This window comes from Mytilus trossulus, chromosome 3 (genome assembly GCF_036588685.1).
Source record: "Mytilus trossulus isolate FHL-02 chromosome 3, PNRI_Mtr1.1.1.hap1, whole genome shotgun sequence".
NCBI classification, from domain to species: domain Eukaryota; kingdom Metazoa; phylum Mollusca; class Bivalvia; order Mytilida; family Mytilidae; genus Mytilus; species Mytilus trossulus.
The window spans coordinates 88,691,008-88,718,873 of NC_086375.1; the positions used below are offsets into that span (position 1 = coordinate 88,691,008).

The 27,866-nt window shown below is 32.8% G+C and overlaps 1 protein-coding gene across 3 annotated transcripts; it reads left to right on the forward strand.

Annotated features, from left to right (window-relative positions):
* Positions 1 to 27,834, forward strand: LOC134712755 (thialysine N-epsilon-acetyltransferase-like). 3 transcript variants are annotated; one of them, XM_063574605.1, is made up of 5 exons: positions 1 to 187; positions 25,318 to 25,369; positions 25,787 to 25,852; positions 26,441 to 26,577; positions 27,435 to 27,834. In XM_063574605.1, the coding sequence occupies exons 1-5, from the start codon at positions 116 to 118 to the stop codon at positions 27,600 to 27,602; spliced, it is 495 nt and encodes a 164-aa protein (XP_063430675.1). In that variant the 5' UTR covers positions 1 to 115; the 3' UTR covers positions 27,603 to 27,834. The 3 variants fall into 3 exon arrangements, with proteins under 3 accessions (XP_063430675.1, XP_063430673.1, XP_063430674.1); XM_063574603.1 differs by lacking the exons at positions 25,318 to 25,369; positions 25,787 to 25,852; positions 26,441 to 26,577; positions 27,435 to 27,834 and adding exons at positions 3,229 to 3,280; positions 8,260 to 8,325; positions 8,776 to 8,912; positions 9,930 to 10,366 and having other exon boundaries at positions 11 to 187; XM_063574604.1 differs by lacking the exon at positions 1 to 187 and adding an exon at positions 13,797 to 13,967 and having other exon boundaries at positions 27,435 to 27,832.
* Positions 27,835 to 27,866: the final 32 nt, after the last annotated feature.

Below are 27,866 nucleotides of genomic sequence, written 5' to 3' on the forward strand. Positions count from 1 at the left end.
CTTAATTTAAAAATAAACTTCAGAATGTATTCTTCATTGTATTACCGATTGCACAATTGAATGAAATAAGACATGAGGAAGAATACAATATAAATCAACAGCCTGGGTAAAGAAAATGGAAGCTAATGAGTATACTGTTCGACCAGCAAACTATGAGGATTGTGAAGCTATTATGTCTCTTGTTATGGTAAGGTATAACATCATATCAAATAACGTGAACAGGTTTCTGAGCAATTTTATAAAAATTGTTATAGGGGATAATGCATTTGTAATAGGAGAATGAATGAAAGCACACAGGTCAGAAAGGGAAAAATGATCGCCATTTTGGTTGAACACGTTAATATTTTAGCAACGTTGAGATGACGTTGTATGATTACCAAAAAGATATCTATTCACAAGATTTCAAATTAGTATAAGTCCTTTTGCGGTCTTCAATAATTAAAATACCAATACCATATAGTCTGTTATGAGATAATAAAAGGCTCCGACATGGAAACATGCAATCAATAAATCAAACGTCCTAACTTATAACAATGTTATTTAAAAAAGAAAAAAATAGAACCGACACGTACCAACAACATGTTATGCTCACCTGATCCAAAACATTTGATGAAAGACTACAATGGTTGTCTATCAAATGTTAAAAACTTAAAAAACAAAAATGTTTAGATGGCCGTCGAAACCATAAATATTAAGTATTACCCTTGTCCGTCATTCCTTCATTATTCACCAAACAGAAATTCGTACCTATTTTCTTAAAGTCTTTACGTATTGAGCTGATTTTTAGTATGCTTGTCTACTATGATGTGTTACAGATCGAGTTTACTTTTGGTAACTTCCTCCGATATTTTCAGAAATTCAGGCTTTTGAATTTCGTCTTCCAAAATGGCATTTTTGGGGTGTTTTTTTTTGTTGCGACCGGGTTCGTTCGTGTCGTCCGGACACATGAAGTTTTCTCTAATCATATGGTTGTTTTCTGTTATAAATTTTTAGAAATAAAATCACTCGAGTTGCTATGAAGCAGTATTAAAATTGACAATGCTCACTCGTTTATTAGCTCACCTGGCCCGAAGGGCCAAGTGAGCTTATGCCATCACTTGGCGTCCGTCGTCGTCCGTCGTCTGTCGTCTGTCGTCGTAAACTATTTCAAGAATCTTCTCCTCTGAAACTACTGGGCCAAATACTTCCAAACTTTAACTGAATGTTCCTTAGGGTATCTAGTTTATAAATTGTATCCGAAGTTTTGATCTATCAACAAACATGGTCGCCATTGCTAAAAATAGAACATAGGGGTCAAATGCAGTTTTTGGCTTATAACTCAAAAACCAAAGCATTTAGAGCAAATCTGAAAGGGGTAAAATTGTTTATCAGGTCAAGATCTATCTGCCCTGAAATTTTCAGATAAATCAGACAACCCGTTGTTGGGTTGCTGCCCCTGAATTGGTAATTTTAAGGAAATTTTGCTGTTTTTGGTTATTATCTTGAATATTATTATAGATAGAGATAAACTGTAAACAGCAATAATGTTCAGCAAAGTAAGATCTACAAATAAGTCAACATGACCGAAATGGTCAGTTGACCCATTTAGGAGTAATTGCCCTTTATAGTCAATCTTTAACCATTTTTCGTAAATCTTAGTTATCTTTTACAAAAATCTTCTCCTCTGAAACTACTGGGCCAAATACTTCCAAACTTTAACTGAATGTCCCTTAGGGTATCTAGTTTATAAATTGTATCTGAAGTTTTGATCTATCAACAAACATGGTCGCCATTACTAAAAATAGAACATAGGGGTCAAATGCAGTTTTTGGCTTATAACTCAAAAACCAAAGCATTTAGAGCAAATCTGACATGGGGGTTATATTGTGAATCAGGTCAACATCTATCTGCCCTGAAATTTTCAGATGAATCAGACAACCCGTTGTTGGGTTGCTGCCCCTGAATTGGTAATTTTAAGGAAATTTTGCTGTTTTTGGTTATTATCTTGAATATTATTATAGATAGAGATAAACTGTAAACAGCAATAATGTTCAGCAAAGTAAGATCTACAAATAAGTCAACATGACCGAAATGGTCAGTTGACCCATTTAGGAGTTATTGCCCTTTATAGTCAATTTTTAACCATTTTTCGTAAATCTTAGTTATCTTTTACAAAAATCTTCTCCTCTGAAACTACTGGGCCAAATACTTCCAAACTTTAACTGAATGTTCCTTAGGGTATCTAGTTTATAAATTGTATCTGAAGTTTTGATCTATCAACAAACATGGTCGCCATTACTAAAAATAGAACATAGGGGTCAAATGCAGTTTTTGGCTTATAACTCAAAAACCAAAGCATTTAGAGCAAATCTGACATGGGGGTTATATTGTTAATCAGGTCAACATCTATCTGCCCTGAAATTGTCAGATGAATCAGACAACCCGTTGTTGGGTTGCTGCCCCTGAATTGATAATTTTAAGGAAATTTTGCTGTTTTTGGTTATTATCTTGAATATTATTATAGATAGAGATAAACTGTAAACAGCAATAATGTTCAGCAAAGTAAGATCTACAAATAAGTCAACATGACCGAAATTGTCAATTGACCCCTTAAGGAGTTATTGCCCTTTAAAGACTTTTTTCACAATTTGTTCATCATGTTGACTTACTTTGAAAAATCTTCTCCTTTGAAACTGCTTTATCAATTTCAGCCAAACTTAGGCTAAATGAGTTTCAGAGTATCTAGTATATATTTTATATTTTATTTCCTTGTATGTCAAGAAACATAGCTCCTATGGCTAAAATAGAACATAGGAGAATTTTTTTTTTTTTTTTTGCTTTTGAAGAAAATAGGACGATTCAATGAACATTTAGATAAATTGAAAAGCCAAAATAATCATTGATGAGAGATTTAACCAAAAGAATTAAGGTGAGCGATTCAGGCTCTTGAGAGCCTCTTGTATAATATGCAACCTTTTATAATAGTGGATAGCCAAACCTTCATTGATTCAAACAATGCTGCTATTATGTTGTATTGGGTTGCTGTCTCATTGACGTATTCCACGCCTCTCCTTTATTCATATTGAATACAAGCTTCTTCTTACTCCGTGCATTAACAACCTAGTATTATCTATCGGCGTGCTTTTCACATGTATCGAACTTTTTGTCGGGAAGGGAAATCAATAATAAACACATTTATTGTATCTTAAACAGGCAAATTGAATTTCATATTCTGTTTTTATATTGTAGGAGCTAGCCTCACATGTAAAGTGTGAACATGAAGTGAAAATCAAAGCCGACAGTAAGAATATTATTATATTTGAGTCCCGAAATAGATGATGGTAGTGGGTTTTATGAAGTTATAACTGCCGCAAGTACACGAGAAGTTTCTTTGGCAGGGTTTTAAATCTATCTGATAATTTTTTTTCTAGTGGCAAATCAGTAAAACTTACAAGTACAGTTATATGTAAAGTATGTTATCATAGAAATAAAAGAGACAGGATATCAATCCATGATATATAAAATCCGTACATGCACAGCAAGAAACTCAAAAAGCTGAAGGAAAGCGCTCTAATTGCTGTTCTTCGTCTCAAAGTTATATTGAGGCCTACAACACGATGCAAAATCAAAATTAATGACGGCCCCAAGCACCGATTTTAGCGAAATGCTTTGCAAACTGATTATTCCTAACTTATCACACCGAAGCATGTAAAATCAATAAAAACATGAAGAAAACCACGGAGCACATCGAGATACATGTCAGAAAATAACGTATGCATGGACCAAATAATTCAAGTAGACTTATTTGCATTATTAATCTTTGGTGGGTGACATAGAATAATGTTACTTTATTTCATACTACATATCACGACATACGGGGCGCCGAATGGGACTCTTGTGGTTTTGTACAAAATTCAATTCTGTCATAACAAAATCATCTTTGTCTTACAAAACTATGTGATACAGACTTGTTTTATGAGAACTTCAATTTTGTGATGAAAAAATTCATTTTTGAGGACAAAATTCATTTTTGTAGACAAACTTCGGTTTTGTCATGACAAAATTCATTTTTGTAGACAAAATTCATTTTTGTCTTGACTAAAGTCAATTTTTGTCTTGACTAAAGTCAATTTTGTCAAAAAGGTATGCAAATATAAACTTATTTGCATACACAATTGACTTTTGTTACATGTACCTAATATGGAAATTGACTTTTGTGAGACAAAATTGACTTTAGTGAGACAAAATTGACTTTTGCGAGACCAAATTCAATTTTGTGAGTTGTCAATTTTGTCTCACAGAAGTCGATTTTGTGAAGACAAAATTCAATTTTGTGACAAAGGGGTTTCTTTATAATGACGAGATAGAAAATCTGTAACTCTTGCATTTACCTTTAAAGTATACTTTTATATTTATAATTGTTATATTTATGATCAAACTCGTTTTTATTTGCAATGATCAGCACGAGAACATCTCTAGTGGAGCATGAGCTGTTTATTCCTTGTATTGGGAGCCCCGTTCCGCTCACCTCCTTGTTGAAGAGATTTCAGCTGTAAATTCAGTGCAGTTATCGTTAGACATAAAAACGAATGTTACGCCTTCTCGAGAGAAATTGTATTTATTAACACTTTCACTTATATTGATGCGGGTCAATCATTGAGAGCTTATTCTTCACCAATAAAAGTCTCGATACCATCAACTTGGGCAACATCCTTCATCATAAATCAGTTCAATCGAAATAATATAAAGTCTTTACCTATCATTTCTTAAACTGTCTACACTAGCCCAATTGCAACTTAAATTTTCAATAACAATTTTAAGTCTAAACATCTGATTGCACCTGTTGTAGTTTTTCATTCATATATAATCCGGCTGACCATGTTATAACTGGTGACCTAAACATTTCTCCGTGAAATGGGTTATTCAAAGGGCCAAACTATAGTGAGCTTAAATCCATCAATTGAAAACACGACTTCGAAATAATGATGGCTCCACTTGAGGATTATGCCAGGCAATGGATCTAACGCGCGAAAGAAAACGTATAGAGATACTCTTACGGAATGGATTAATGCTGTGATACATGTCGTTAATACAAATCAGAAATTAAAAAAAATCGAAATGGGGTTTTAAACCAATGCTACATCAATATTAAAAGACTGAAACGTTGCAAAACATCTGTCCTTCTTCCATAAAAAAATATGTTGTTATCCCCGCAGATAAAACTCAAAGCAACATCGTTTTGTGTTAATCACATTATTTGAACTGTTTGATAAATGAATTAAGTATTGTCAGTTCACTCGGCAACTTAACACAAACTCCCATGCCACCTACCCAGGAGGAATCCTGTATATATAATCATAGGTCTGTTCTATGATCCTTTGGAATTTTAACTAAGGATAAGAACGATCTTCCTTCTCTTCATTGGATACCTACATTACACGAGTGTCCTTCCAAACAGCGTAATATTGCTGTGTATTCTAAGAGCTCCAAGAAACCTCTTTCTGAATTATTACATCTATTTCATCATCAATCATAGCCAGGCCTCAATATATTGTGAAACTACATATTTTAGAGGTGACGTGAATTAGATGTGAATACAAAAAAGATCCAACGATCCTTAATACCGCAGTCCCAATAGGCCACTATCGCACTACCATCTGTAAAATAAACGAAAATTTTGATGATCGTGGTACGATCGTGTAGATCGCAGTAAGGTCGTATCACGGTCGTGATGAGGTCTTCAAGATCGTGATGAGCGTGGCCAACTTTGAACATGTTCAAAACAATCGTGGTGCGATCGTGGCGAAATCAGGTCGTAGTAGAAGCGCAGTGAGAGCGCACTAAGGTCGTAGTAATATCGCAAAGGTCGCTGTACCATCGTAGTGAGAGCGTAGCGAAAGCGTAATTCTATTCGGAGAGACTGCGCAACGATCACACAGACGCTTCACACGCTAACGCATCATGTAAATGTAACGGAATTTGATGAGACTGTTATTAAAGTGAGAGGGTTAGCGCTATAGAACCAGGTTTAATCCACCATTTTCTACATTTGAAAATGCCTGTACCAAGTCAGGAATATGACAGTTCTTGTCCATTCGTTTTTGATGCGTTTTGTTTTTTTGATTTTGCCATGTGATTATGGACTTTCCAAATTGATTTTCCTCTGAGTTCAGTATTTTTGTGATTTTACTTTTTTCCACCCCGACTATACCACGCTTGCACGTTGGTTTTCCCGTTTGAATGATTTACTCTTTATGCCCTTTATAGCTTGCTGTTTGGCGTGAGCCAAGGCTCCGTGTTGAAGGCCATACCTTGGCCTATAATGGTTTACGTTTATAAATTGTCACTTTGATGGAGAGTTGTCTCATTGGCACTCATACCACATCTTCTAATATCTATTGACACATCTTTGTCATATCTGCTATCATTCATTAAAATATCATCATTTGAGCTGTGTGGACCAGCAATAGGTTGTAATTAAAGTTGGATAAGTCGGTCCGACATCTCTACTTGATCAGGATCCGTTACTTCCAGAGCTCCCCCTGCCTCTACATCAACCCCTACCACTAAGATCGCAGTATGAACGTTGTATAATCGTCGTAAGAACGTGCTATAATCGCTATAAAAAAGCGGGGTAAGATCGTGTTGCAATCGGATAACTAATGGTAGGGTTGTAGTGAGAACGTGATGAGCGTAGACAGATCTTGATAAGCGTAGTGAGGTCGCAGAATAAGTGCGAGGGGAACGTGGTATAATCGTAGCGATATCGTTGTAGAAGCGTAACGAGGACGTAGTAGCATCGTGAAAGCAACGGAAACTTACATTCTCATGCCGTTGATACCGCGACCTCACCACGATCTGAATGTAATTGAGATCGCGGTGATCGTGGTCTAGTGGGACTGGGGCTTGGTACATACAATCTAAAGCTGGGGTCACACATTCACGATTTTTACTACCGTTCTTGACAGGACCGTTCCCGATTAAAATTTATTAAAAGTCTGATCAAGATCCTGTGAATCGTGGATGGAAATTCAAACTTTAATTAAAATTTGTAAAAAAAATAATTTCATCACGACAACAATCAGATAGTGTTCAGGAAGCACCGATATTCAACCGTTTCTAAGCGAATAAGTCCCGATAATCCCGTTCTGAATCCTCTTTTAATCGGATTTGTATTTTTCGCCAGGTAAAATTCGACCGAGTCTGTCACGACTGCGTCCCGACTCTACCGAATGTAATCCGACTGAGATCAGACAGTGACCAGACAGTGAACCGACGCTGACGGAAGTTATTTGTTCGAAAACTGTCGGCATATTCGGGATGATCAGGTACTGTCGGAACGTAATCCTATCACGGTCCGCTCTATCGCATTGCAAACGGCTTTGTCTGGTCTCAGTCGTATTGTATTATGTAGTTGTGGGGACTCTGACGTGGGTATCGTTGACGAATTTCGTATTAATAACGGGACTGTTTCGGAACGGTTTCGACAAAAAACGGTTCGCAATCGACAAGATCTGGATGCAATCTGGACTCAATCGGCAGAAAAACAGCTATGAAAAATTACTCCGGATCATTCCCGTTCCACAGGACACCGTCCAGAATACATCAGACATTGTTCGGAATTCGATCCGATACAGCAGAATCTGTCACGACATAGCCACGATTGTAATCCGACTAGACAAAATCGGCTGAGTTGCCCCGAATGTCAAGGAACGCACCTAACTGATCTCAAACGGGAGCAATAATCGGCAATGTGTGAACCCCGCATTAGCTCGTTCATCATGGCTCGCAACATTATTTAAACATTGGACTTTTCTACACTTTACATAAGAATTACTAATTCTAAACTAAAATACAAATTGAAAGAGTTAGTCATGCTTTGGTTAAAAGAATAAAGAATGACTTACATATATACATAAATATTTTCGTCTTTAATTGACAACATATATATTACGTTTGGAGGACGTGTTTTCAACAAACAATTAGTATACCCATGGAAACTTACTGTGCTCTTCTTCTTCTCGGTTTGTTTCTTTATACACATCAGGCTGACCTCAAGCAGGAACTTCTTTGTAAGAAAGACAAGAAGTATATATTATCGTCTTGATCTGCTTTTTAGATTAACCACTGGATACTATACATAAGTTCGTCAACAAACCAGGAAAGGGTGAGTGAACGTCTCTCACTTTATATTTCTTTTTTACAAAATATGAAAGGGAATTATTTTTATTTTTCGTAATAGTGTTCATTACTTAATTTGATTTGCTATATTTTTTTAAGCACTCCAAAGAGACGGGTTTGGTAAAAACAGTCTATTTCATTGTCTTGTTGCTGAAGTGAATAAAGGTATTTTTGATTTAAAACATTCAAATAAGTAGCAATTGCATTTAAAGTGTATGCTGAAGGACAACAAAACTATTTTAAGTAAGGATTACATAGATATATACACATAGAAATAAGAAGATGTGGTATAATTGCCAATGAGACAACCCTCCACATGGACCAAATGACATAAAAGTGAACAACAGAAGGTCACCGTACGAACTTCAACAATGAACCAAATGTATACATACAATGTACGTACCATTGTTTTTTATATACAATATGTAAAGCTCAAAATCAAATAGAAAAACATGAATAATTTTAACTGCCACTTCTTAAGATTAACAATCAACAATAAAATCTCAAAAAATCACAAAACAGTCAGACTTCTGGAAGCCACAAATGTCTTACGTCTAATTATTTGAATTTAGAGATTAGAATGCTTACAGTGATGCAATTTTTCATATCTTTCAGACATAGTTGGGTATTTGTTATATTATTACACTTATTCCCCTTGGGTTGGTAAAACAGTTTATATGGAGGACTTCTATGTAAAACCTGAACATAGAAATAAAGGAATAGGTACTAAGTTATTAAAGACTGCTGTCAAGGTAATACGCTTTGTCAACTATAACAATTTTACAATTATTTATCTGTGGCAAGTATTAAAAACATAATATTTACTTTGAGAAAGACGGACCTAAAGATAGGGCATTATAGTGGTCAACATGGTTCTTCTGAAATTTTTTTTTTTTATCAAAATTAAATGTTGTGTATGTGTATTTGGAAAAGGAGTTTACTATTTGTAATAACACCCTCACATTATCACTGGGCAAACAAAATCTCACCGGATACTTTTAAAAGTTGAAAGACTTATAACTATTAAAAATTCAACTGCTAATATTTCCTAGGTATATATAAATCTACATAATATGTCCTAATTATCTACAAATTATGATCAAATTGTGTTCTGTGGATTCAAAAGAGTTACAATGACAAATTGTTGCAATAGCTATACTCAAAAGTATAGTTCAAAAGGGCATAACTCCTATACAAAAAAATCTAAATTTCCTGCCGATATGCACATCTACAAAGTGTGTTATTTATTATCTACAAGTTATCTTAACAATTTAGTGTGTAATTTCAGAGAAGTTGAGAGGACAAACACATTACTGACGGACGGACGGACATAGGGGTCAAAACTTGTACCTTTTAATTAGGATATCTTAACTTAATGATAAACACAAGCTTTAACCTAAAACAAACTATGTATGGGTAAATGGAATTTGCAGGTCAAATACATCTTACTCAATAAAATCATGTATTTGAAATCATAGTGACATTAAAAGTAACCTTTTTGCATTAAAGTTATCAGATTACATCAGCTTGACATGTCTATTTGTTCATTTATTAGAATAACATTAATTTGAAAAACTTGAATAAAGGAAATTTTAGGGACGAAATTCCTGATAATTGCTTTTATCGCAATCCTCCATTATAACTGATGCAAAAAATAATAGAACAATAATTTCACCAACCACTGACAAAAGAAAATGATGTCGTTATGCACAGATATTTGATTCCAGGTATTACAGTTGTATATGTGTTTTTTTTAATTTTTATTTAAGGTATTTTTGGAAACTCACTGCAGTTGTATGGAATGGGCAGTACCATGCTGGAATAAAGTGGCTGTCGATTATTACAAACAAAAAGGAGCTATTAATCTGACTGAAACTGAACAACTACATATTTATAGACTTACAGAAGAAGCTATGCAGAATTTGTTGACTAAATAAGCAACAAAAAGGAATTACTTCAATATAGACAACAGGCTTATTCAACAAAATTTCCAAATGTCAACTGCAGTGTTTAAAATCACGCAGAAAGTAATTTGTTCCCCAAATTATGGTCTTTTTTATCATCAAGTGGTTTATATTTCATGCTATAGTTACCTACCGAATAAATTGGACATTATATTTGTAGGCAATTGCATATGAGGAATACTTGATTATTAAAACTATGTAGTAAAGTCAAATAAAAGACTCCGTCTTGTGTCAAAGTACATACACAAAATTAAAGAGTCCGTACATCTCGAAATCAGTAAAACCAATAATAAGTTGAAGAGAGATTTTAAGATCTCACCAGTCTCCGGCCATTGCCTATCTTATCTCAGAGACCCATATCTCACCAGCCTTCGTCCACTGCCTATCTTATCTCAGAGACCAAAAAACCTTACCAATATTCATCCACCTTATTTCGTTTCTCTTCAAAGGTTCAGTGAAAGGATAAAACTACTTTAAAAAAAATGAAAAAAATAAATAAATAAAGCTCAGACAAACACATTATAACATAGACACAACTAGACATAGAAAATACTCACATATTCTGTAAACATTCTCACTCTTCCAACTTGACGTTTAATATCATGCAAACATTTTTGTGTAAACATAACACGAATTATGAAGAATAACTATGGTATTATTATAAACTGACAAAACTTTCCTTTTTGTGAAAAAACTGAGGAATAGATTTGTCTAAGCTTTCAAAGTTTGGGTTCTCAATGCCCAATTTCAAATAGGAATAGAGATGTACAGTGTTTACGACTAGATTTTGTTGTGTTAATTCGATAGAGAACTACAAACAGATGGGTGTTTTTCGGTGACTTTCACTGACGGTTATGCTTCAGTGATTCCCTATATAACCAACCCAATTTTTGTTTCACAAAAGGGAGAAGGGCCGGGCTCCCTGTTCCCTGGTTTCGCCTCTGCTTTAAATTTAAAGGAGAAGGTCCGGTAAGGACCGATTTTGGTCTCAAATTTCAGGTTTATCTGACGAAAGATTTTTGACCACTTTTCAAACACTTAAGTGTCTATTTCTAACCGGATTTTTGTGACAAAAATGTCGGTTATTGATTTGGGGATGCTCGGCGGGTGGCCGGATGGGCAGTCGGGCGGGCGGGCGGCAATCAAATGTTGTCCGTGCATTAACTCATGAACTGTTCAACCAAAACTTTGAATATGTTGTTACTGACAACTAAATGAAGGTCAAGTTCAATAATGGCGATTTTGACTTTTACCGTTCAAGAGTTATGGTTCTTGAAAGATTGAAAAATGGCGTTTCCAGTCCTGTCCGTGCATTTACGCATTCACTGTTCTACCAAAGCTTCCCAAATTTTAATATGTTGTTACCGGTGACAAAATGGAGGTCAAGTTCAATAATGACGATTTTGACTTTTACCGTTCAGTAGTTATGGTTCTTGAAAGATCGTAAAATTGCGTTTCCAGTCGTGTCCGTGCATTTACGGCACGCATGAACTGTTCCACCAAAGCCTCCCAAATTTTAATATGTTGTTACTGATGACTAAATGGAGGTCAAGTTAAATAATGACGATTTTGACTTTTACCGTTCAGGAGTTATGGTTCTTGAAAGATTGAAAAATAGTGTTTCCAGTCGTGTCCGTGCATTTGCTCATGAACCATTCAACCAAAGCTTTTCAAATTTTAGTATGTTGTTACTGATGACAAAATAGAGGTCAAGATCAATAATGACGATTTTGACTTTTACCGTTCAGGAGTAATGGTTCTTGAAAGATCGTAAAATGGTGTTTCCATTCACGTTGTTGCATTTACTCACGAACCATTCAATCTAAGCTTTTCAAATTTTAATATGTTAATACTGATGACAAAATAGAGGTCAAATTTGATATTGACGATTTTCACTTTCACCAATCATCAGTAATGGTTCTTGTGATATTGCCAGGACACAAATAAATGTTAATAAATCCGGTTTGCTGTCGTTGTGACAGCCTCTTGTATTTGATTCTATTAGTTTATGTTAAAGATTTTAACTGAGTTTGTCATTAAAACGATCCGATTCCAGCTCAAATATAAAAAATCTACAAAATATGCCGAAAAATGTCACTTTTCAGATGGTTTTTGTCAAAAATGAAAATGGCCGCATCCGTGTTCATCCTCAACCTTTATATATGTTATGTATTATCATCAAATACAACTTACATTTAAATATTAAGGATGAACACGAATGCGGCCACTTTCGTTTTACATGAAAACCGTCTAAAATTTAACTAAAATGCTAGAATTGTGAAGATTTCAGTGATTTAGCTTGACTTAATGGTGCTAGTACCCGATATATGTGCACTGTAATGTCAAAAACAGCCCATATTTATGTAGCAGAAGCATTATACTGTCCAATAAATAACTAAAAGTTTACTGGTTAACAATTTTGTAAAACTGCTTTATTTTGGGGCCAAAAAGGGGTATTACCGGACCTACTCCTTTGACCGGAAGAGAAAATGACATCTATTTCGTAGGTGAATGGAGTGAAAGCATTTGTAGCTTGTTTTTAAAAGATATATAGATATAGCCGATATCATAAAAGAGGACATCTTTTAAGGACATACGTAACCCAGCCCATGTTTTACAAGAGATGAAGTTGTTAATAAAGAAATGATTTTAACAGGCACACAATGTTAATAGTGACGTAATGCTGCTGACTCATTCACCCCTATGTCGAATTCAGTTCATTCTGAGGAACATAATTGGCTATAACTGAAGGTCTAGATACATTTACTGTTGTCTTGACAACAGAGAATAATATACAAAAAAGAAAAGAAAAAAAAGTCATCAAACTATAGAGAATAGAGAATTTTGCGATTAAAAAATATAAAGAATATATAGAGAAAAAATATCAAAATATATAAAGAATAGAGATCAATAAAGAATATCGGCTACGAAATAACATAAGGAATAAAGAAAAGCGGGGTGTTAAAAAATTGCCCGAGTATAAAGAATTACAGATAATAATGAGTTCTTTAACTAGTCTAAGAGTTAGAATTAGTACATATCAACCTAATCATTTGTTTTAAATCATGCTACAATGCATTTAATTTTTTTGTTCGTTAAAAAAAATACATTGGAAAAATGTCTTTTAAAATCTTCAATTACTTTGGATCGTTATTTCTCTAACTCTATGGGAATTTATCCCTTTCCGAACCCATTGTATAAAAAAATTTAATCAACGTGTGGTTGCTGGTGATCTCAAAAGATCATTGGATGATTTTAAGGGTCATGACCTTTTTAGCTAACTGAATGAATCAAAATATGCTAACAGGTGTTAATGAAATTGACAACTTCGTGCAATGTAAAAGGCACTCGAAGGGGATTTTCGGTTAACAAAAAAATAAAATGTCTTTTTAATCATTAGAGAAACAGATTCTTACATAGTAACTCGTGGATTATCGGATTTATCCAATCTCGATAGTTAAATTATAAATTTTAAAGTCCTCGCCGAGGCGGCTCGGACTTTAAAATTGATAATTTAACTATCTCGATTGGATAAATCCGATAATCCACTGGTATCAATGTAAGAATCTATATTTATACATCTTATACGACAGTTTTATGACTAAGATTACTATAGCAATGTAATATCAGGTTCCGATAACTAGGTACGCGCGCGGAATTATAATACCTAACTTAAAATAAACTGAACGTGCGATTGTATGTATAATATATGTCATGTATATGTATTGAAAAGAAAGAAAATTATACTGTGAATCAACGAACTAGATAAAGATGGAAGAAAATAAGTATTCTGTTCGTTCAGCAAACTCCGAGGATTGTGAAGCTATAATGTCTTTAGTTATGGTAAGGGGATAGCAATAGATAAACCCACCATCTTCACTAGCGAATGATATAGTACACCAGAGACATATAAATACATGTACAACCATCTTGACAACCATGCTAACCGTTGCTTACATTAGAGGTTAAACGTTACATAATTTGACTCCGTCAAAAGACCAATAAAATGTATTAAATTTGATTTTAGGATAATATCAACTTATTTTAAAGGTATAATTCAAATTTCGTCCGATGTGCAAAATATGCGTTAATTTGGAGGGTCTTTTCTAAATGCGTTACGAAGTTATTGCCTATTCCAATTGGCTATTTTGTTTTTTGTTACAAAGATGTCTCAACGAAGTGTCGGTCATCCCCTTTTCCCTCTTTTTTTTGTTTTTTGTTTGCCTTAAATCATTTGTAAATCATTTCATTTATTCCACTAAGAATGCTTAGCTAACTCTTCCAAACTTTATGAATACCATATATTTCTAATAACTTATAAATGGTATTGGTATATACATGTCTCAAGGTACTTACATAACGGATGATCAGCTGCCTACACACTTAATATATTAGTAATATATATTAAGTAATTAACACTGTAACTATCTATCTGTTTTATGAGTGTTTATAAGTAGCATGCATTTTCCACTTTTGTTATATTTCAGTAACTATATTATTAGACACAGTTATACTTATGTAGGATTTTGGAAATCGTTTTGACACACTGAAAATTAAATGCTACCTAAAATTACTGGCAATGCCATGGCTAAAAGAGAAAAAAAATACCAAATAGAATACAGTACTCAAAACACAACATTGTAAACCAAAGACTGCGCATCATGAACCAAAACAAAACTGGGAGATACCTCAGTTGCTCCTGAAAAGTAAACAAAGCTTGCGTCACGTCTGGAACTCTTCGTGATGATCATGTTAGTACAAACACGGTAATAAGTTTATTTCGGTAGTTTATATTCGGGGAGGAACTCTTCGTGATGATCATGTTAGTACAAACACGGTAATAAGTCTATTTCGGTAGTTTATATTCGGGGAGGAACTCTTCGTGATGATCATGTTAGTACAAACACGGTAATAAGTCTATTTCGGTAGTTTATATTCGGGGAGGAACTCTTCGTGATGATCATGTTAGTGCAAACACGGTAATAAGTCTATTTCGGTAGTTTATATTCGGGGAGGAACTCTTCGTGATGATCATGTTAGTGTAAACACGGTAATAAGTCTATTTCGGTAGTTTATATTCGGGGAGGAACTCTTCGTGATGATCATGTTAGTACAAACACGGTAATAAGTCTATTTCGGTAGTTTATATTCGGGGAGGAACTCTTCGTGATGATCATGTTAGTACAAACATGGTAATAAGTCTATTTCGGTAGTTTATATTCGGGGAGGAACTCTTCGTGATGATCATTTTAGTACAAACACGGTAATAAGTCTATTTCGGTAGTTTATATATTCGGGGAGGAACTCTTCGTGATGATCATGTTAGTACAAACACGGTAATAAGTCTATTTCGGTAGTTTATATTCGGGGAGGAACTCTTCGTGATGATCATGTTAGTACAAACACGGTAATAAGTCTATTTCGGTAGGTAATATTCGGGGAAAGAGAGGTGAAAGATACAAAGGTGCATTCAAACTCCTTAGTAAAAAAATAAACTGGCAACGTCATTGCTAAAAAAGAAAAAGACAACAACTGCATAATGCATAATATAGATAACTGAAGATTGAACAGCACGAACCCCTCCAAGAACTTTCCTATCATTTTGTATTGAGAAAATAAATAATGGCGACAATATGTGTATGTTTACTAGCAGGCCACAGACCACAATTAATTCCTCTATTAGTTCTTTATAACTTTTTGTCTCATTAAAAAAATTGCACCGATTCTTTTTGTCCAATTTTTTGTGTGTGTCATATATAGTACTAGTCCAAAAATATATCCAAAATTCAGAAAGATTGCTTTCACCCAACATACAAATTTAGCCAATACACATCCATACCCCTATAGGCAAGTCAAGAGATGTTCCGAAAAGTGTAAATATAACCTTTTTGCACCTGGCCTAATCACTCTTTCCTTGTTAAAATCAGTTAAAATAAAACATCCAAAAGTTTATTTCAGCTCTCTTCTTTCATTTCCACCCCAGAAAAGCTAAGAAATGAATGAGAAAGGGAAAGAAAAAAGATAAAGAAAAAATACACTATAATTAAGGGGAACTATATTGTGGTCTTGGGCCAGCAGCAATTTGCAGGATAGAATTATCGCCCTTTAACCAAGGTCTAATGGTGAATAGCTCTGATGAAAAAATCATAAAAAGTGTATATTTATAGAAGAGTAAGTCTTTAAAACAATGTCTAACAATCAAACAATGACACCAGAACAGCAAATTGAGAACAACAAGCAAGATTTAGATAGTAAACAACCAGAAATTGACATATCTTCGTCCGGTGGTAGTGAAAACATTTCGGCGCCATCTTTCTCCAATGTTGTCAAATATCATAGTGCAAATTATCAGGCCTACAGTGATCCTAAACCAAAGCTTACAGGAGTCAAACCAATCTTCATTAAAGAATCCGACTTCTTTAGTAACAAATCTCCACCAAAAGAACTTTGGATAACACATGTTGAAATCTACAAAGCACTTGAACACAAGATTAAACCGCAATTTGTAAGAGGCATACAAAGAATAAAACAAATGTGGAGAATATATTTAGACAATGAAGAAGACAGAATGTTGCTGCTAACAGAAGGTATCACCCTAAGAAACAAGACGATACCCCTGCATTCTCAAAACCCTTACTATCAAAAGGATGAGTTATTAACAACAACAATAAGAGTAAAAAACATCCCACTATCAGCAGATGACGGTTAAATTGACAGAGAATTAAGACAAAAAAACATAGAAGTCATGAGTATAAACAGAGAAAGACTCAGAGTTGACAACTTGGTTACCCAATGCTGGACAGGTGACAGATTAGTGGTATGCAAAAAGTTTGACACACCACTGGCAAGGTTCCTTACAATAGGAAAATACACAGCAAGAGTATATCACTTTGGTCAACTGAAAGATACAGACATGTTCTTATGTAACAAATGCCAACTGAAAGGACATAATATACATAACTGTCCAAATGAATGGAAATGCAGATTATGCAATCAAAATGGCCATAAAATGCTTGAGTGCCCTATCTTTATAAAAAAGAAAAGTGGAAACCAACCTGAACCCCAAGAAGGAGAGCAGCAGGAAACAACAATAGATATTGATGAAGTAAATTCAAAGTATGAAGAAAGTCAACAAAATGAAACTCCCATAGAAAATGACAAAATAGAAGAAACTGATGAACAATCTGAATTAACAGAAGGAGATGATGATGATAGTCTGGCTCATTCTATGTCACTGAACAAAGAAATAACACCAGGAAATAACAAAAAAAAAGAAAAACAAGAAAAGCTGCTAACAAGTCTGCAAAAAAGGAAGAAAAAAAGTGTGACTCTTCTAAACACCAGGCATCAAAATCAGCAGATAATACTGAAGTGAATAAAAATTCTTCATCAACTCAACCTGACATTTCGAAATTTTTAACCCCAAACAATAAAACAAAAACAGCGAAGGAGAGAACCCCACCTACTCCAAATCAACCAGATGGGAAAAGACAATCCGTACATCTGTAAATTATAGAACATTTTATATATAACAAGAAAAAAAAAAACAAAAAAAAAACCCATGTATGTCTATTTGTCTTGTCTATTGTATTTATGTGTGTGTGTATTAAGTAATTATATGAAGATATTTGAATGGAAGAAAGATTCAAAAACAAATGTTACAAGAGTAAATATAAAAAAAAGAAAAGTGAAACTTTACAAACATTGTATTATAACATACATAATATTCATGTCAATGTTACTACTGACAGAAGTATCTTTGATAATACCAAAAACAAAAAATGATACATATAAAAACAATCTTATTAGAAAAGTTAAACTGTATGATTTCTATTTAAAACCTTTTAGGATTAGAACTTCTATCTATAGTAGAAGTACTCAAAAATATCAAATCAAAAGAAAAGATTTACCTACCATATTAACATCTCTTCTTAGAACATCTGAACACCGTAAATCATATAAGGTAACTGAAAATAGAAAAAAGGAAAATATTAAGAAAAAATTAAATAAACACTGTCAAAATGTTACGGAAAACAAAACATAAAAAAAAAGCAGTACTTTACTAGAATATCATAGATTTGACATAATTTACACATTACGAAATTGGAAAACTAGAAAGAGATTATCATTTTTTCACTGTCAAAACCATACATTTGTTCTAGTTTGTAATCAGCAAAACATGTATTATTTTGTAATTTCAGTTATTATAGTTTTGTATACATTGTGTTTTATATATTTCATATATATAGTAATTGTGTATGAGTATGTTTTATATGCTGTTTCAAAATTAACATCTAAATATCGGTCAAAACACAATATTGAAACAGACTATAACAATATTGTTATAATCCAATTACAAAAAAGAAAATTGGTTAACATAATTATTTTCACAGGTAACTCCCACGTTAAAAAAATACGATCAAAACTAGGAGAAATAAAGTTTACCTTAAAAATGCCAATAAAACGTGATGTACGTTCACTAAGTAAAGGTATTAAACAAATCGAACAACTTTTAATCAAAATATGCTAAATAACCTACACATTTGTACAGCAAATGTTAAAGGACTTCGAGATAAACAAAAGAGATTGAGATTTTATCAATGGATAAAAAATCAGAAATGTAAAATAACTTTTATTCAAGAAACTCATTTCAATACATCCCTAGAAAATGCTCTTACAATAGAATCAGATCATTCTTGTTACTATAGTCACGGAACGACTTCCAGCAGAGGAGTCGCAATATTAATTAATAACAAACTAGACTATAAATTAATAGACGAGCATAAAGATTTAGAAGGTCGAATAATTATGATAAATATTGAATTTGAAAATATAATATATTCTCTTATAAACATATATGCCCCAAATATAGAATCTGAACGAAATAGCTTCTATAAAAAATTAAATGACTTTTTAAACAAAAACGCAATAGGTACAATAATTTTAGGAGGAGACATGAACGATGCCCTTAAAAATGAAGATAGGAAAAGCTCAAATATTCGTAAAAAAGTAAGTAAACCAGTTAATAGCCTAAAAAATTTAATTAAATCAAATGATCTCATAGATATATGGAGATACGTTAACCCTCAAAAGATCCAATATACATGGAGACGTAAAAATCCAGTCCAGTCTAGTAGAATTGACATGTTCCTTGTTAAAAAAGACTTTGTGTTAAACGTAAAGTCATGTGATATTAGGCCTATTCTTATTAAAAGTACTGATCACCAAGCAGTATCAATACAATTACAATCTGTATCATCTGAAACAAGAGGCCCGGGATACTGGAAAATTAACAACGGTATTCTCGACGAGCAAGAATACGAAGACAAAATAAATCAAATTATACAAAAACAAAGTAATGAGATACGAAAAAATGAAATAGATCCTAGACTTCTGTGGGACTCCCTCAAGTTGGAAATAAAGGAATACAGTATTCAGTATAGTAAAAGTAAAGCTAAACTAAGAAAAAATGTAACGCGTAATTTAGAACTACAATTAAAAATATTATATGAAAAATCTAATAATGAAGATAATGATTTTATTAAAGAAAAAATATCCACTTTAGAGAAAGAGCTAGAAAATCAATATGAATACAAAGCAAAAGGAGCTCAAATAAGATCAAGACAAGAGTGGGTAGAAAAGGGAGAAAAAAATAATGCATATTTCCTAGGTCTTGAAAAATCTAAACAAACGAAAAAGACAATACTTAAACTAAAAAACGATAAGGGTGTAATAGTAACAGATCAAGATGAAATATTAAAGCTTGAAAGAGATTTTTATGCTAATCTATACGACACTAAACAAAAACCGGATATAGATGTTAAAAAATACATTTCTGAAACAAAGCGTAATTATAAACTGTCAGAAGAAGAAAGTAAGTCTTGTGATGGAAATGTAACTCTAGAAGAATTAACCATTGCAGTCAATAATCTAAAGATAAACAAAAGTCCTGGTATGGACGGAATAAGTATAAACTTTTATAAAAAGTTTTGGGAACTTCTCGGACCGATGCTTGTACAAATTTTTAATTTTAGCTTTGAAAATAAACATCTGCCATTTACGCAAAGACAAAGTTTACTGAATCTAATTTATAAAAAAAATGATCCTTTAGAACTTGCAAATTATAGACCAATATCATTATTAAATAGTGATTACAAAATACTTTCATACACTCTAGCTTTAAGAATAAAAAAAATCTTAAATTTAATCATTAATGCAGATCAAACCGGTTACATAAAGAACCGATTTATAGGTTTTAATTTACGCCAAATACAAGATGTTATAGATTACGCAGATAAGTTTAATATAGAAGGAGCAATTTTATTCATAGATTTTTCGAAAGCTTTCGACACATTAGAATGGAATTTTATGTATCATACTTTAGAATATTTTGGTTTTAATAAACCCTTCATAAACTGGATAAAAACCTTGTATACAAATATAGATAGTTCTATATTTAATAACGGTTGGATATCTGCCCCCTTTAGACCCCTAAGAGGTATCCGACAGGGATGCCCGTGCTCTTCTATACTTTTCGTAATGTCAGTAGAAATAATGGCTAACCAACTAAGGCAAAACAAAAATATAAGAGGCATAGAATTAAAAATTGATAGTAAAACACATTGCTTAAAAATCACGCAAGTGGCTGATGATACAACTCTTTTCCTAAAATCTAAAGAAGAAATCCGAACAGCATTAAATATAATCGAAATTTTTGGAACTTTTTCTGGATTACAACTAAACAAAAATAAAACGGAAGGAATTTGGATTGGTAAACTAAAGCATTGTAGAGATAAAGTAGATGAAATTAAATTCACGGACAAACCTGTAAAAGTGCTAGGTATATATTTCGGCATTAATAAAAAAGATTGTGAAAAATTAAATTGGGATACTAGATTTGAAAAGAGTCGAAACCTGATAACATCGTGGAAAAAAAGAAACTTAACCATTTTAGGCAAAATTCTAATAGTTAAAACTCTCATTATACCACAATTTACTTTTTTAGCAAATGTTACAGCTTTAAGTAACTCAAAAATAGTTGATATAGAAAGAGAAATTTTTGGTTTCATATGGAACAATAAGAAAGACAAAGTTAAAAGACATACTTTGGTAGCAGATTATAACCAGGGAGGGCTTAAAATGACCGACATAAAAAGCAATTTCTCCTCTCTTCAAATAAGATGGGTCTCTAGATTGCTACAGGCAAAACAAGAAAATTGGACATTGATACCAAAATTATTTTAAGGAAATTAGGTTCTAATTTCCTCATTTTTAGAATGAATTTAAACAACCAAACTTTAAAAAAACTAGATTACATAACTAAGGACATTCCAGAATTTTACTTAGAAATAATAAAAAGTTGGATTTTATTTCATGAAACGAACATCACAGAATTGAAAAACTTTGTCGAAATAAGAAAGCAAGTTATCTGGGGTAATAAATTTATAAAATTTCAAAACAAGCCGCTTATTATGCATAACTGGATACACAGTGATTTTATTTACATTAACGATATTATTGACGATAATGGAAAAATTGCCCAAGATAAAATATTTAGAAAACTGCGAAACACTAAAAATTGGATAGCAGAAATTTCAAAAGTAAAAAACTCAATTCCAACCTCATGGCTAAAAATTTTAGCTACAGAAGAATCCATCAAATCAAAAGTAAATTTTAACAGATTATTTATCAATATAAACAAAGAAAACATTAACATTGAAAATTTAAGCAACAAAAACGTGTATCAATTGCTCGTTCAAAAAAAAAATTCTCCAAACATTGGCATAAATAAATGGAAAAATGAATTAGAAATAAATTATGACTTTACCAAATATATGTTTAAGTTTATACACCAACATTTAAAACTTAATAAACTTAAAATGTTTAGATGGAAACTAATAACTTGCATTTTACCGAATAGAGAAAATCTCTATAAATGGAAAATCGTAACTAGTCCGTTTTGTCAACTTTGTCAACTCAAAGACACGTATCAACACTTTTTTATCGAATGTAAATTTCTAAAAGAATTTTGGGAAATCATTAATAAAATCTTATCTCAAATGAATTTTAACAAAAACATTAACTTAAAAGACATTGTAATAGGCTACAAAATAACAGATAATGAGTATATCGGATTCAATATAATTCTGACACTTATAGGATTTGCTATCTACAAATCATACTATGTATCCGATCAAAGAAATAAATCTACTAATGTATTCAATCTGTTTAAATTTGAACTGGACGAATACTTAAGATCCTACAATCTACAAGAATATACTACAGTCCAAGTGCTTCAAACTTTAATTTCTCCAAAATAAAACACTCTTAAAGAAGATATTTCTAAAACACTTTAACTAAATAAATAAAAATAAAGAAAAGACTCACCTAAATGTTTAAAATCCAAATAAAAAAGAAGTAAAGTAGCCTAATTCAACATAAATCCATTAAAAAGCATGCTCTCTCTCACCTTTAAACAAGGCAGGAAAATCGATGTCACACACTCTTTAATCATGTAATTTTTAAACGAGATAATTGACACCAAACTTTCAATTTCGGATAAGAGTATTAAATAGGCGTTATTTAATTTGATTACATGTATAGAAGGAAAATATATCATTTATTTCAGATCAGGGTACTGAATTGTATTACATTATTATTGAACATTGTATTTAATTTTAATATACTAATATAAAATTTAAGAAAAAAAATACGTTTCTATATGAAACCCTGTTCTTATAGATACTAACTATGTCAGGGTACCTTACAGTTAAAGCTGTAGCGGTAAGGTTATTGTTAACAGCTTTAGTGCAATAAATTTATATTCAAGTGTTAAAAAAAAAAAAAAAAGCAATTTGCAGGATAATGTCTATATCCGTGATGTTTTTCAGTGCGTGCACGGATATAGATAGACTATAAGAGATAGCACATTAGATCACAACATGTAAATAAATTGTATCTGTTAATTACGTCCCTATGATTATATAAAACCTATGAAACGTCGCACGATACTGGTGTCACCTAACGTTACACACTCAAAGACGTAAGACAAAATAAAAATATTGGAATGCATGTTGTTCAGATGGCTTTTTACAATAAATTTTAAAGGATTGATTTTTTTTCCTAAGAAGGAACTTTATTCTTAGATAAAAGATGTTAACCTTTAGTTTTATTAACAAATTAAAAATAAAAAAGTAAGTTGAATTAAAACCATTTAATTATATACATTTTAATTATACGGGCAATCGATTTCTGTTTTTATGGATAAACTTTGCACTGCAAATGCATTCATTTTTGCACTACAGAATGTCAAGGCAAAGGGACTGCGGCATATCTAGCATGGCAGTTCTGCACAACTTGAATATATGCAAGGGAATTAGCGGGAACGATTATTATAGCTGTTTTTTCTATTAATTTGTATTCTAGCGGATCCGACATTATTGTCCGGAAAACACTTCAGTTCCACGAGGAAATCTCCGAGTCTCCCCACCCGGCCTTCTTTGTGAATCGGTAGAGCTTCAAAATAAAAAGTTAATTTTAAAGTTTTCTTATTAAGCAACAAAATAAAATAGTCGTATTCCAAATCGTCTGTGAAAACTGCAATCATGACAATTAGACGGAACGTTGGAGGCATATTTGATTAAAAATAACGTCAAAATCGTATGTGGGGACATTGTATCGGACATTTTAGTTTTATCTGATATTTTGTATATTAGATTTAATTTATGGGAATTTAATACTAAAATAGAGATAAATGTTTGTACTTTTATCCATTATAAAAAAAAAATGTGTAGCGTATGGCACTGTATTAAATAAACATCATGAAAACACAGAAAACGCAACCCTACGTTTAATTTGGTTTGAAGGGGACAAAATGTCGGACATTGCTAATCAACTCGAATAAAAAGAATTTGTTTTAAAATTTCCTGATTATTGCATGAGGTGAAAGTGTGATCTTTGTACAAATTACTAGTATAAGAATTATTTACTTTCGACATGGGGATTGCTCTGGAATTCCCTTTTTAGGACAATTTTTGAAAAATTACGGCAACCTTTTTTGCATGGGACACATAATTTGTATCATCTTGATCCCTTTTTCTTATATTTCCGTCCTTTCGAGAGAGAAAAATCGACAGTACGTCATCGCCCACTTATAAATTGCTTGTTCTAGACAAACTTTTATATCGATTGGTAAAAAAGATTATATGTTTTTTACGGTATTCAGAATTTCACAAAACTAAAAGTGTAACGCGGGACAAGGAAATCATATTGCAAAATAAAGGTTTTATTGAGTTTTTATGAATGAAAATGGTCTGTTACATATACAAAATTGTGATATCATGAAAGAAGAGTTTAAAAGCTTTAAAATGATATACAACACTTCATAATATCATTGTTTATGTTTAAAAATTAACAAGATGAATGTGTCTTGTCCGCGATTTCACCAAAGTAACACCAGTAGCGTGCGACGTTTCTATAGATAAGAGACATATTGGTTGCCAAATTACTGTAATAGTAAAACAATGCATATGCTGCCACGTATTTATTTTCATTGGGAATGTTGGGTTGCTGTCTCATTGACGAATGACCTGCATCTTCTTGTATCCGTATTACTAGATAGTATATCTTTTAACCCGAAACGAATCTGATGTACAGTAGTTGTCTGTTTTTGTAGTTCATGCGTGTTTCTCGTTTCAGGTTTTTATATAGATTAGACCCTGGGTTTCCCGTTTGAATACTTTTACACTAGTAATGTTGAGACCCTTTATAGCTTGCTGTTCGGTGTGAGCCAAGGCTCCGTGTTGAAGGCCGTACCTTGATCGAAATGTCGTTTACTTTATGAATTGTTACTTGGATGGAGAGGTGTCTCATAGGCACTCATACGGCGTCTATCTATATCTATATAAACGAGCCTTTGGATGGAGAGGTGTCTCATAGGCACTCATACTGCATCTATCTATATCTATATAAAAGAGCCTTTAGATGGAGAGGTGTCTCATTGGCACTCATATCGCATCTATCTATATCTATATAAAAGAGCCTTTGGATGGAAAGGTGTCTCATTGGCACTCATACCGCATCTATCTATATCTATATAAAAGAGCCTTTGGATGGAGAGGTGTCTCATTGGCACTCATATCGCATCTATCTATATCTATATAAAAGAGCCTCACTTTAGTTTTATATATTGTAGGAACTAGCTGTCCATGTTAAGCGTGAAGATGAAGTGAAAATCAAAGCTGACAGTAAGTATGCTTTTATATTCAAGTTGTTAGCGTGTTGGTTGTGCATGTGGTTTTCTTACGTCTTTCTTACTGAAAAATATATGGAAATTCATTGTTTTATCAGTCAAAGATTCAATATCAGGCCAAAAGCTGAAGGCTCGAGGGATGGTATTTAATTAGGACTGATAATACATGATATGAAAAATGACAGTCATGTTATATTCTTATTATCATATGCTTCAACAATGGAGAAAAATAAGTCTAAAATATTGATCCTTTTAAGTGGTTCTCAAGTAGTTCAAAAAGTGAAGGTTTTGTAAAGTGTAGTATATCGGATTTGAAATTCTTTGTAAATTCGATATGTCCAAGTTTTGGTACGAGATTCTTTCTCTCAAACACGTGTATTGCTTCATTTGAATTGGTGTATTTTTTTTCAAGCTCTCCGAAGAGACGGGTTTGGTAAACACAGTTTATTTCATTGTCTGGTTGCTGAAGTGAATAAAGGTATGTACAGTGTTATGCAATTATTATGTATTTGTTTTTTTTTCTCTCTCCAAATGTGATTATGTAAAATATATGCTTACAAAGTATTTAGTTGAAATACATCGCAAAAAGGAATAAAAGTGATGTTTATATGAAATTGGGAATATCTAACAAAATACATAAACCTGTGGTGGGGGGGGGGGGGGGGGGAGTAAAATCACAAAAATACTGAACTCCCAGGAAAATTAAAAACGGAAAATCTCTAAACAAATTATAAAACAAATCAAACGAATGAACAACAACTGTCATATTACTGACTTGGTGCAGGCATTTTCAAATGTTGAAAATGGTGGATTGAACCTGGTTTTATAGCGCTAAACCTCTCACTTGTATGACAGTTACATCAAATTCCATTATATTGTTACCGATGCGTGAACAAAACAGACACAATTGACAGTATGAAAAATATTACTCGATTAGGACCAGAAATAACCTCGCAATATAAAAGAACAAGTTTTATATGAAAAACATAGCAAAAAAAAAATAAATGGAGAATAGTTAAATTGTAGTACACTACAATTATAAATCGTGATGCATTTCTCATTTCAGACATGGTTGGATATTTGTTATATTACTTTACGTATTCCCCTTGGGTCGGTAAAAAGGCGTTTATGGAGGACTTTTATGTGAAACCTGAACATAGAAATAAAGGAATAGGTACTGAGTTATTAAAGTCTGCTGCCAAGGTAATTCGACATGTCAACTTAGATATGTTTTTACAATATTCGTAGCTAGAATTCCAATTTCGCAACCTCAATCCCGACCTCTTTTCCTCTAATGAGACGGATAATTGAATCTTTTCTTACATCACAGAACAACACAACGGGTGTCCCATGTGCATGCAGGTTCTGTGTACTCTTTCTGAGATTACCCCTGGTTTTGGTTAAAAGGGATTCGTGTTGCTCTTGCTCATATTACCAATGGTGTACCTTGTCCTTTTAAATTTTCGGTAACAGTCTTGTCCATTCGGTCTTGACAAAAGTGTTTCAATAAAAAAAAATCACATTTAATCTCTGGGTTTTTTGAGCTAGACAATGTTCATGATGTTTTACGAATTTGATAGTGACGATCTCTGTAAAGCATGATCACATGCAGACTGACAACTAATGTAAGAAATCTCTCATTTGTAGATCCAAAGAACGGACTGGTTGAGGTAAAACAGCATACCTTCTCCTTTTGAGTGAGCAGATTATTTTGGATCCGCACTTCTTATAAGTCTTATAACCACAAAACACAATTCAAGTTTGATTTTTGGTTGTTTCACTTTTACCATTTCAGAGTAATGCCCCATTACAAATCGAAAATCGTTTCCGTTCTTTAACTTAAGTTTGCCATCACCAAATGTTATGAAACTTATATACAATGCTTATTACCACAAAACGCAGACAAAGACACACATTTGGGTAGTGTTACTTTTACAGGTCCGTAGTTACAGTGCCTTTATGATGTTATTTGCAAACAGGGTCGTCATTTGTGTCCCATGAACACATTCCCCATTTATTTTCATCAACGATGCAAATATTTTGTTATATTTTTATTTAAGGTATTTTTAGATACTCACTGTAATAGCATGGAATGGGCAGTAAGATGGTGGAACAAAGTGGCTGTCGATTTTTACAAACAAAAAGGAGCTATTAATCTGACTGAAACTGAACAATTTCATATTTTAAGACTTACAGAGGAATCTATGCAAAATTTATTGACTAAATGAACTGAAAAGATGGTTAACTCAAATAGAGACAACGAACATATATAAGAAGAGATTCAAATGTAAACTGAAAAGTTTGGCTAGCCTGTAAAAGGAAATAGTGTTTATTTGTCATCAAATTGTAAAGTCTGTTTATAGTTTATATTAATGGATGAGTTTGTATAATAAAGCAAAGTCAACTTTTTAGGTAAAACAGTACTTATAAATAATGACTCCAAATTTAAGATGAGAGATCACAATATCCTCACGTATTTCCAGTTGCATTTT

Bases quoted from the DNA above. Each gene is read 5' to 3' on its own strand.
- LOC134712755 (XM_063574605.1), top strand. From the start codon at position 116: ATGGAAGCTAATGAGTATACTGTTCGACCAGCAAACTATGAGGATTGT. The intron at 188-25,317 runs GTAAGGTATAAC...TATATATTGTAG, and splicing joins CTATTATGTCTCTTGTTATG to GAACTAGCTGTCCATGTTAA. The intron at 26,578-27,434 runs GTAATTCGACAT...TTTTTATTTAAG, and splicing joins TATTAAAGTCTGCTGCCAAG to GTATTTTTAGATACTCACTG.